The sequence below is a fragment of the Chelonia mydas genome, chromosome 7 (assembly GCF_015237465.2).
Source record: "Chelonia mydas isolate rCheMyd1 chromosome 7, rCheMyd1.pri.v2, whole genome shotgun sequence".
NCBI classification, from domain to species: domain Eukaryota; kingdom Metazoa; phylum Chordata; order Testudines; family Cheloniidae; genus Chelonia; species Chelonia mydas.
In genome coordinates, this window is record NC_057853.1 from 84,350,493 (window position 1) to 84,362,641 (window position 12,149).

General features: G+C 39.8%; 1 protein-coding gene and 1 long non-coding RNA gene across 8 annotated transcripts in view; one reads left to right on the forward strand and one right to left on the reverse strand.

Moving 5' to 3' along the window:
- LOC119566760 overlaps positions 1 to 12,149 on the forward strand; it is a 65,567-nt gene that overhangs the window by 18,219 nt on the left and 35,199 nt on the right. The gene's annotated exons all lie outside the window — the stretch shown is intronic.
- Positions 4,557 to 12,149, reverse strand: part of P4HA1 (prolyl 4-hydroxylase subunit alpha 1) — a 74,390-nt gene continuing 66,797 nt past the window's right edge. For all 7 annotated transcript variants that reach the window (XM_043552137.1, XM_043552138.1, XM_037903578.2 and 4 more), the window contains exons 13-15: positions 10,006 to 10,074; positions 7,572 to 7,668; positions 4,557 to 7,259 (exon numbers count right to left, since the gene is read on the reverse strand). In XM_043552137.1, the coding sequence (XP_043408072.1) occupies positions 7,189 to 7,259; positions 7,572 to 7,668; positions 10,006 to 10,074 (237 nt within the window). In that variant the 3' untranslated portion in view covers positions 4,557 to 7,188. The remainder of the gene's footprint in view (positions 7,260 to 7,571; positions 7,669 to 10,005; positions 10,075 to 12,149) is intronic.

Below are 12,149 nucleotides of genomic sequence, written 5' to 3' on the forward strand. Positions count from 1 at the left end.
CCTAACATGACCCAGTGGAGTGTTGTCTTCCTGAGTCTGCAAGCAGCCTGAAGTGTTAGCGATCCCACTAATTTCAGTAGGGTAGTAAACGCCTAGGGCCAGATTTTTTTTTAACAGCTCATCTCCCCTGTGGGCACTGAAATAAGTGGCTTCCTTACAAGCCTCACTGGTAGTTTAAATTTTCTTTATATGATATAATAGAGAACTTCAATAACCTTTCACTGCAGTCTGAGCCTGCAAATGTCTTTCCCAAGTAGTCATTGCTCTCACAAAGCAGTAGCATCAGTGGGCGTTTGACTCTGAGTAAAGATCCATTGAGAAAAGCAGTTGTAGGACTGGGCTATTTGTTCACTCTGTGTTTTAAGACATTCCTAAATGGCTTGAACTACTGATGACAAATGAAGAATGACCATTCTCCTTGCTATTTTGCTGTGTGCTTCATCAGTAAATGTTGATACAATGAAAACCAGGTTCAAGTCATCACATCTTTCTCTTTGTAGTGTATAGAGCAATTCAAGTATCTGAATGATCTTCCTGCACAAAGTACTAGACTCTTCTCCCCCCACCCCCCATGCTCTTACAGCCCTTTTGAAAAGTCCTATAGAATTTACCATGCATGGAACGAATAGGAATAACTCTAAAAACCTATAGAAGCATTGGATGACTGGTACTGTGATGTTATGCCTAATAACATACCTTTCAAAGATAGATCTGGGTATGACTCTAGAACATGGCATTCCTTCTGAGTACCAAACAGTTTGGGAGGTAGGGAATAATTCGCCCTGACTCACAAGCTGGCTGTTGCCTCTATGGCCTTTGCAGTTCAGTGCAGCTGTCACTGAAACTAGCATTTAGTGTAGAGGAAAAGTGGTGAGGAAACAATGTCTAACATACATAGTGAACTGATTCTTCAAAACAACTGCAGGTGCAGATCCAGATTCTTTAGTTCTGAGCTCACCTGTATCACCTTCTAATAGCAGTGGCCAATGGGACTGTAGTGTATCACGTTTGTTTCTATGTTTCCTTCCTCTCCTGCCTTGAGAATTACTTCCTTCAATTCAACAAGCTATAGCAAAGTTCTGAAACAATGGAAAAGTTGGCAAGTAGTGCAGATCCACCAAGGCAACCATCTTGAAGAATCACTGTTGGTTGCTTACTGTACTATTTTTCTTTAAGCACTGCCTACTCCCCAAGTTGTAGATCTGATTTTAAAAAGGTAAATCCAGCTGGAATTGCTGTGCAAAGGTGCAGACTGAACTCCAGGTAGACAGGGTGGCACATGTATTAACTAAGAGCAAAAGAGACAAGTGTGTCAATTTGTACAATAAAAGCAAACTATGTATACTAGTCATAGCACTTGGTTTCTTGCTTGCCACAGTAAATAACTTTAATGCATCTTCAGAGTCCATGTGGAACAACATATATTGATTATCTTTTCAATTCAACAGCCACTTGAAGAAATATTTTTGGTTCAAGAGTTGCTGCAGTCTAACAGTAAAAATACTTAGATTTAAATGGCGACTTTTAAATATACAGTCAGTTTTGTTAACAGGGTCCAGCTCTACAGGCAACCCAAACAATACAAAACTGTTAGGCAAGAGACTATGAAAATGAAACCACCTATCATATTTGTACTGTCCAAACTGAGACTAATGCAGAAAGTAAACTGAAAGTTTAATAAATCTAAATTTATTAGTCAGAGCCACAGGTGATGTGAATTGGTTTAGTTCTATTTGCACTAGCTGAAGATCAGCTTCAGTTTTGATATATTGCTCTCTTTATTTAGAGAAACCCTAAAACTTGACTGGAATGTGTGCAGCTGTGTTATAATTGTGGAATACGAGTCACAGTTTATCCTCATAGTGGTTACTACAGTAATGCAACCATCAAAACATGTTTTAAATCTCATAATGGTAGAGTGAGCAAAAGCATGGCTAGTGAGGTGAGACAACATAAACCGCCTCAAACAAATTAAGAGTTACTTGACACTTTAAAAAGCTACATTCTTTGAGGGTCCAATTCTGCCTATGTGGCTTTACAACTCAACTTCAAATGTAGCTGCCTTTGTGGGCAGATCTGGATCCATAAGACTTTGGTTAGACAGCTGAGGAGTCTCATGGACCTGTAGAGAGAGGAATGGCTCAATGAGTTATCGAAATGAACTGTGCATTCCTCCTGCTGTAGAGACTTTAAAAGTCAAGCTATGCTATCATAATGTGTGACTGGGTATTCATAGAACCATTCCTGTGCATTCACTCTGTTCTAGTTGAGTGAAGATTCATTTGAACTACAGTCCTGTCACCCAGAAAGACTGGTTTGAGAATCTAGCTTCAGTGTCACAAAAAATTAGCATCTTAACAGGATTACAGTATGCAAATTGCCTGTACAAGTGGGATGAACCGAATTACCTCTGATGTCCAAATCCCTTCTTAGAGAGTAGCAGCAGGTACAATAAGGAATAAATAGTAGAAGCCACATTCTGGGACAGGTAACAGCAGACTAATGCTTTTGATAGTGTACATAACTTCCCAAATTGTAAACAAGGAATATGGACAAGAAACTACATTTGGATATCTTTCACAACACATCCTTCCTCTTGAGTTGCCCTGTTGTATTTAGCCACAAAGAGAAAAATGACTGCAAGAATTTCATAGGGTGTAGTGAAGTACTATATAAATACCATCACAGAAAACTTTCATTAGCTCAGATAAGACTGAATAATGAATGCGCAGTACAAGGGAGGTTATGCTAGGTCTGGGCAGGAAGCAACTGAGGACTCTTTGTATGAAAACAAGTGACTGTGTAATGGATGCTAAAGTGCCAGCCTGCTGGGGAGAAAGTTAAAGGAGGCCAAGGGCACATCTACACTGTGGCACAATGCACACTGACAGTAGGGGATGGTGTGACTTCAAGTGTTCTAAAGTATGTTAATGGGTCCATGTAGACAGGGCTGGTGGGAACTAAATTAAAGCACTCTAAGGAATGTTTGTGTTCACCACCTGCACCTGCACAGACCCATTAATATACATGTGAGGGCAATGTATAGAAATCTTCAGAAATCACACCCTTTAGTGCACATTATCCCCACCATGTAGACAAACCTTGAGACCCTAAAGAGAGAATCAAACATTTTCTGCTAGTTCATGCCAGGCTTTCCAAAAGCTAAAGGTTGTGCTGGTGTTTTTATTTTAAACTGACTGGACAATTGCCATCGCCCTTGCTGCTACCTTGGGACTGACCCTGCCTCCCAGCCTGAGTGAATTTCATGCTTAGGACCAAAAGTCTAGATCCCAAACACCCTTTAAATAGGTTTAGAGATCAAGATTTTTTTTTAACTCCCTAAGGTGCAGTTTTGTTAATCTATCAACAGCATCTATAGCAAGTGTTTCTTAAATGAGAAGCACCCAGCATGTACCTAGAAGACTATTTGATTGATGGGATTACCACATGGCATTGCTATTTCTTTAGCATCTCATCTGAAAAATGTTTGTGGTTTGTCAGAACTGTAGGATTGAGTCCACAGGAAACAGTATAGTGTTAAACACCATGGACATACACCTCTAACTACCCTCTCATGTGAGCAGTCCAAAGGTTAGGGTGCCATAGGAAAGCTTCTTCTAAATATTTAAAAACAGGAAATTTCTGGCAAGGCTTCCAACACCTCTGTCTCCTTACTGCTACCCTTGGTTTTAGGTTAGAAATCCCTGTATAGATTCTTCTTGTACACTTCCCGTACAAGCTACCAGATCTATACAACATCAACTGATGGAGCTTGAGATACCTGGATTCAACTCAGATTCCATCTGGGATACATTTATAGCTTCTGACTTTAGGTTTTAAACTGATGAACACAAATATAACACCCCCAATACCAAAACAAAGGTGGTTTATCCTACCAGAAATGGTTTAGGGTCCAAGGGACTCTCTACATAGAACAATAATGCAGACTACAGGGTGTAGTCTCTAACACGCACTTAATGTGTTGCACATTAATTGGTTTGTGTAGACCAACCTGGTGCATACTAAAGATCCCTACTAGGCTTAGCCTAGTACTTTTTGTAAATGTATTTTAACATAGTACTATTTCAAAGAGACCTGAAAACCTGATTTTTGGACAGCTACCTAAAGTGGAGCACCCACAGGGACAGCACTTGAAGAACCACCTAAAAATCAAATAGCTAAAAATACCACCACCCCAAAAACAGAAGCCCTAGATGTATTTCATTAACGAAAGCCTAAAGAGTGCAGTTAAACTAACAAGGGTATTTAATCTCCTTCTGAAATTCTAAACACAAGCTGCTTACTTTTACAAGTGTTACATTAATGAAAGGGCTGTGTATTTGGAAACTAAGATCTTCTGGGTACTGCTATTCATTGTTAAAGGTTTATTTTCTTCTTCCTTGGTCCCTTATCTTGTCTCACTTGGACACACATGATTAAACCTCATGTCTGTTGTTGTGGAGAACAGTTAATACATAGTACTCCATGTTACAGTTCCTAGAAACTCATGTCTAGGAACTGACAAATGGACAGTAACAGATCACAAAAGTTTGATGTTGAGGATTTTCACTGCAAGTGGCAGTGACTTTTTATTTTAAGCCTGTTCTTTACATTTAAAAAACTTTTACAAAAAATTTAATAGGAAATTTTTTCAAATGTCAGTCACTATGAACCGGATAGTTGTCATTCATATTTAATACTAAACTGCATTCACACAGGAGCCAAACTCTTGATCTGAAAGCCCTTTTTAGAAAGTTTAGAAAGATAAGGCAGCAAGCAATAGTACTTGTACATTTATATAGTGTTAAATGTATGAATGCTTCAAGCAGGAAAAATGAAAGATGGGTCTTCAACAATTAAAGTAAATAGTTTCTTTTCCTACTAACCAGGCTTGGAAGGATTCAGTTTTTAATGATTTTCAACACCTTTAACCAGTCTTAGATATAACTTTATCCAATGGAACATTTTCACTAGTAGGAAACTAAATTTCACTTAGTTCATTTCTTTTGTCCATTTTCACGATCAAGTGATTTTATTTCTGGATCTTAAGCATCATGCAATTGAAACAATACTACTTAGAATTTTAGATAAGTTTCTATGAACATCAGAAATGCTTATTGATGGGTGGGTGCAGAAGGAGACACTATTTTCTGAACTTACCAACTGAAGTCTAATAGGCCCCAAACCATTGTTTCCCACCTCAAATCTCTAGCCATCTTTTGAAGGAAGGTGTGTTTGTCTTTGCTTGCACTGAGTTGGGAGTTACAGGTTGGTATGCTATACCCCCATCTTCTCACTACTGCTGACTGAAAGTAAAAGATGGGTTGGAGCATAGCCTGGCTTTCTTCCAGTTTGAGCAATAGATATTTCAAGCAAGTATATAGCAGTAACTTAGATGACCATTGACTGTTTAACTTCTTAAAAGAAAAAATGGGAAATCTTACATTTTGTCAGTGCCTTATTTTAAACTCTGAGAAGAGTGAGTTTTGCTTAAGAAGAAAATACAGACTCTTCGCTGCCACACTATTACTTGGGTGTCTCTAACAAGAGAAACTGTTTGATTACATAGAGGGGGGTACTGGAATGGAGGTGTTTTGGTTTTTTGTTCCTGTCTATCAATCTCTCTTAGCCATGTCCACTCTATTTTCCTGAAAATTGCAGGACTAAACTTCAGCCATTGCTACCAAAAGAAAGCATATGAAAGGAATGAATGGAGAAAGAAGAAAAAATTGAGTGACAAACAAATGAGGGGATTAACAAATTTTTCATCTCCCACCCCTCAGTGCCCCTTTCTTTCCTCTTGTAAAAGAGTCAAAATTCAGAGAACAAGAACTCTGTTCGGTTGGTGTGTATTTCTTTGCTAGACTTTATTTTGCCATTGATTACTTGATTTAACTTTTTTTATTATAATCCTTCTGAAGAGGGATGCAATTTAAAGGTACTACAAAGTATTTGCATAGGTTAATAGTTGGATTTTCTGACCTTTTGGGCTCAATATTCAGGTTTTCACTCAGGTAGAAAATCCAATTATCTGAAATGGGGCTACCTGTACACTATTAAATTTTCAGCATTTAATAATCCAAGATTAGACTGACAGAAGGTGGCCTGCTAGGTTCTGGTGTGCCTCACTTTTACTATCATGTACATCCTGTATGAATTCAGTCAAGAGTTGGTAAAAAGCCAGTCACAATTATGGCATGCATTCAATATCCACAACATATCAAAACATACACAAAATAAAAAGCATTTGTGAAGATTATAAATAGATTGCCTTTGTCACAAAAGATTTCAGCATGGGAAAATTTGGCTTTTTACAAATAAGCCTTTGAGGCTTGCGCATTACCTCATAACCACTTTGAAAATTCCAGTCTCCTAAGGCACAATGCTCTGTTTAATCAAAGATGGTACTGTCCCCAAAATGAATGTAAAGGTTTATTACTAAGACGCAGAATTTTTTTTAATGGACAAACTAAGTCATTAAAACAAAACTAGACCTGGAAAGCAGGTCATGATTTCTGTCAGGCTGTTCTGATGCACACAGGTATCTGACACAGCACAGCCAAAACACATACGTGTATATGACTGCAGGCTCACATTCTCTGGGTTACAAGTCAAATTCACTGTAGAGGCATGAGAGAGAATTTACAAGTCAGTTAAGTCTGGGCTTTTGTAGCAGTGGAAAAACAGGCTAGGAGAAACACAAACCATGCCCACAGTTCAACTGTTCAACTGTAGTGGTCAGGCACACTACAACAAAGAGTTGAGAGCTGGAGACAAGGACTGGTTTAATGCATCCCTCCAAACAATGAGTCTGTGCTTGAAATTAGATTGTTCACGTTTTTTACCACTGGTAAACTCAAGCTTGTGAGGACTAACAGAAATCACATACTGGCTTTCTCTGCTGATCAGAGATTCTGCAGAGTAAAGGGTACTATAAATCACAAATTATCCCTGTTATTTCTGACAACTATATTTTGTCCTTCTAGCCTGAAAAACTTAAAATCTCACTATATTCTCTCTAAAAGGGATATTGTAGAGTGAACTAAAACAATGTAGGTGTTTCTTCACAGATGAAATACTGGATGTGGTTGGAGACTGTACCTGTAGTGGAGTGTTAGTAAATTGTAGAAAGTTAAATGGGGGAGACATATTTTACACAAACGAGTACAGGACAGGGAAAAGTTTGCATCATTCCAACTCTGATAAAGTGCACCGTCTTCGGAATTCCTGACCACGTTCATGGATCCATTTATTGGATACTATGAGAGACAAAAATAGCATTGGTCACCACTTCTATTTAAACTAAATACACGTTATCAGCACATGCATCAGAAAAGCTTTGTTCCCCAAATATAAATGTCAAAGCAATAGCCTGAAACTTGACATACTAAGCCTAAGAAGAAAACTCCACAATATTTGCAAATTGGGAAAACCTTAGTATGAAGTAGCTAGGTACGTACTAGCTCTCTTCTTTTGAAAAGAGCTGGCAGCTTTGGCTCTACTGTATCCTACCACAAGCAGCTAAGTAAAAAAAATTAAAATCAGACATTTGGCAGAATACGGATACCTACCCCACTTGTTTCCAACTAGTACTGGACAGGCTGCATGCCTTGTGCTGTAATCTCCTTCTCCACTTGGAAAAAGATTGTACCAGAATACAGCTGTTCCCTGGAAATTTCAATACAAACATAATATTTTACTTTATGCAACACAAAGTTTACTTCTAGCAGGGCTAATAATCAATGACTTTTACAATCATTTCTTAAATGAATGTATTTAAAATTAAACTTGACAACCCGTTAAAGCCTAAACTTAATATTCATTTAAATTGAATACAAAATATAATATTAAAGTATGTTTTCTGCCAAGTTCTAAAGAGAGTCAGAGCACTGAAACTGCAGGAAGTCACTGGCTAAGCACCTGGAACCTGAGTTTGCTGCAGTGCTACACCAGCTTTTGATGGCAGCAACCTCTTCTGCAGGTGCAAAGAAAATATTTTCTTCATTTCAGTTTCTTCAACTCGTTCACTCCAAGTTAAGAAACTGAGTGGGAACTGAAAAAGCAGGAAAACTTTTCTCTTCCAAGCTATGAATAAAAACTTGTCTTCAGTGTGGAATAACAAACATTATGGGGAGGTGTGATTCCTGAAGTGTTGTTTGTTAAAGTGCACTAGGGAACCTTTAAAAGTGTGCACCAGTGTCTACATGTACCAATTAATGTGCAACACTGCGGGTGGAGGGATTTCTAGAGCAGAGTAAAAGTGCAAAATTACCTCACCATGTAGGCAAGCCCTAGGTCTGAACTTTTGAGATCCACTAAAATCATGAAGGGTATGGTGACAATCAATTAAAATTCACTAGCCATAGTTCCTTCCTTTGTTTTAATAAATCCAAAACATTTGACTTTTTTTTCCCCGTGTGCATCCAGAATGTAAGGTTTATTTAAATGGCAACAACCTTTGTTAGCACAGAGTTAAGATTTCCAGTGACTTCTCATGTCCTTCCAGAAGTTTGGGTTAAGCAAGACTTAAACTTCAGAAAACTAGGAAATGCAAAGTTAAGGTAAACCACCCACATAAACCTTAACATTGCCCTCTTTGAGCAATGCCCCATAACCCACATACTCTAATTTACAGTGAAAAGGGAAAAAAAAAAAGCTTCCTGTACCTGCCCTACACTCATTCACTCTACTCTCCTGACAGCACAGCACACTTGTAAAATTTAAACAGCTGCTTCACACTTACAGGATACCACCTAAATCTCTACTTTCCCTTACCCATCTACAAACTGTTCTCATGTTCCACCTCACAGGGCAAGACCCTCCTGAAACTTGCTCCTGAAACAACCTACAAAATTTTGTAATAAAATGATCCACAGTGGCTCCTCAAGGTACATGTGCTGTTTGTTTTCCCTTCCTCACACATAGGAGGTGGGGTGCAAATCCTGAACTTCTCATATACTCACAGTTCTGTGACTCTTCTCAGCTCACAAACAAATGTCTACCCCCCTGCTGCCTCCACCATTAAAACCATTTAGTACAGTTAAAACACTCACGTTGAATGCAGCTGCAGTGCATGTAGATAATTCACAGTGACTACTGTCAGCTCCAGGGGAGCAGAGATAAAGTTATGTGGGCATTTACCTTAACTCCTTATTTCCTGGTTTTCTGAAGTTTGAGTTTTGCTGAACTCGATGTTCTGGAAAGGCACTAGCTGCCCCTGGGAAACCTGAACTGTGTTAATTTTTTTTTCCCATTTGATGTCCTAGTTGGGGGTGGGGAGAGGAGGAGTTGGTTTCTTTTAAACAAAGAAAACTTGTTGGTAGGAGTGAGTGGTCATTGTGGCAACTGAACATTAGAAGGCAGGCCAAGTGGCCTATTGATCCTGTCCATATCTCCCTGGCTCAGCTTCACTAAGCAGCCCTATCCCTCCCAGCTGGCCCCCACTATACTATTTTGTCCAGGCTTGGAAGGGCATGATCCTGATGTGTCTGTGGCAGTACAGCCAGGTTGCCAAGTGGCCCTGGAACCCAGCTCTCTCCCTACAGAGGACAAGAGAACCCAAAAAGATCTTTTTAAGAGCCACCACCATTTTCTAAACAGGAGTTTTATTCTGTGCACTGCTTGGCTAGTCTGGGTTTCCCCTGCAAATAGAGTTTGACCCAAATTACAAGTAAGGTAAGTTTTGTGTTTTGGACCTATTGGCTTCAGTAGTCTATGAAGTTTTAACATGCACTGAATCATAATCATGCAGAACAGCAAAAACAGAAACTCTGCACAAGCACAGCTAGATTTGACCTGCAATTTTACTTGCATAGGTAGCTCCACTGAAATAAATGGTACTGCTTAAGTGTTTGCAGGATTGGTGGCCTAGTACTTTCTTTAATCAATTCATTTGGAAGTTTTCATTTTACATTTAAACATCCAAATATACAGTTCCTCACAGCTGGATATTAATGGAGGGAAAGTGGGAGAGTAACATCTAAGTTGCATTAAAACTCATCTTACCTTTTTAGGCCAAACACTAGCTCCTACTTCAGGGAATACAGTAGCTCCCCCTGCTGATACATCACTCATCTGTAAAGGAGAGAAAATAAGAGACTTTTACTCAGTGCTTTCCCAAAACCACATCAATAAAATATTAAGTTACTAAAAACCTTCATTTCTGACTCCTCATTAAGGGCACAATTTCTGTGACTAGCTGTAAAATCACATTTGCTATGGCCCTGTAGCATTAAACACAATATGTTTAATGCTTGTTCCAGAATTTGTAAGGCTTTCAGATGCCTCAATGATGAACAGAGTACAAATACTGTGGCAGCTAGAAAAATGGAGTTCACTTATCTGTAGCTAGAGGTTCTTTGACATGTGTCAGCCCTATCTGTATTCCACACATGGATATGCATGTACTCCATTCACCTAGACTGGAAATTTCTTAGCAAGTAATGTCTATTGTTCTGCACCTGCACACTTGGTCTCCTCATGCTCCAAACTGAGGCTATAAAGGACAGTGCAAACCAACACCTTTCCAGTTCTTCTTCTTACCGTGAATCAAGGAAGATCGGAAGCAGAGGGGAAGGAGGGCAGGTAGTAGCATACAAATAGGGACTCCACACTTCAAAGAACCTCCAGTTACAGATAAGTATTTCTTCAAGTACTGGTCCCTATGTGTATTCCACATGTTGATGATTGGTAAGCAGTATTCAAAAAGAAGGAGGGTGCGAAGATGCAGTTGGTATAGATGTCTGTAAAACTGCTGTCCCAACAGCTGCAGCTGCAAAAGAGGCCTACACTGAGGCATAATGTTTCATGAAGATATGGATGGCACTCCAGGGTAGTCGCTCTACAAATATGTAGTATAGGTACCTCTGTAAAAGATGTTGTTGAGGTTGCTTGTGGTCTAGTGCTTTCACCTGTCTAAAGGAGGAATATGCACCAGCTGAGAGAGCGAGCGCGCGCGCAGGTAATGCTTTTCCTTGCAATCACTCTATTTCAACAACTAACCTTCAAGACTTCCTAATTGGTTTTGTTCTTTGCAGATAGAATGCCAAAGCCCATCTGATGTCATGAGAATGAAGTCTCCTCTCATTGGAATTAGGAAGTTGTGGGCAAGGCAACCACCAAAAGTCTGGTGTTAGCAAGGAATGGCATGGCGTCAGTAGAGCTACACAGAGTGCCCCATCAAAAGAAACCCCCGGGTGGTGGAGTGGGAGAGAGCAGTGATAGTTGAGGCGGAGGAAGCAGTATATCCGAATCTTTGTATGCTCTTGCACTGGATGGCAGCTTGTATAAGTGCTAGTGATAAAATGGCTGAGAGGCATGTCTGGGTTTATAACCCTGCTTGTGTTGTCTTCTCTTTGGGGCTGGGATATAAATGTCCAGGAAGTGGAGAATTGTCCGGAGTCCTTACACAAGTGCAATGACTCATCAACTTTCCTGTTGAAGAGTTAGACTGTAAGGGCAAATCCTCAATGATATTCTGGACCTCCCTGGAGAATCCTGAAGAATCAAGGCATGATTCAAGCATCATAACTATAGCTTTAGCAACAGCTCTAAACATGGAATCACCCACATCCACTACCACTTGGAATGAGGTCTCAGGCACCAGTTTGATTTCCTCTATGAGGTCTTGGAATTGAGTCCTGTCCTCCTGAGGAAGCACGACCTTGTAGTTAGCAAATTCTGACTTGGAGGTTGGTTGATGAAAATCCTTTCCAGAAGGTCAAGACATTTGCTGCATTTAGAGACTTTATCTGTTAGAGCTGCCCTGGGGTGTTGTAATCTTGATCTCTCTGTGACTGCCTGCACCACTAGGGAGTTACCCACTGGGTGTAAAGAGGAATTCTGCTCTTTTAGCCTCCCTGGGATGGGTGTGCAGAAGTAGGCCAAAATACCCCAGTTCATTGGGAGGACCACCAGAGAAGGGCCCAAGGGTTGTAAGAGGTCAAGGAGTTTAGAATGTGTGTCACGGACCTCATCAAGAGAGAGCTGGAGCTCAGTCACCATCCCCTGCAAAAACACCTGACATTAGCTGTAGCCATCAATTGATATGGCAATAATGGAGTGACCACCTCTGGGTGAGGACAATGACATGCCTGTTGGGACTATCAGTACCAGTGGATCCTCTAGTTTAATTTCTTCCTCTGTGTACT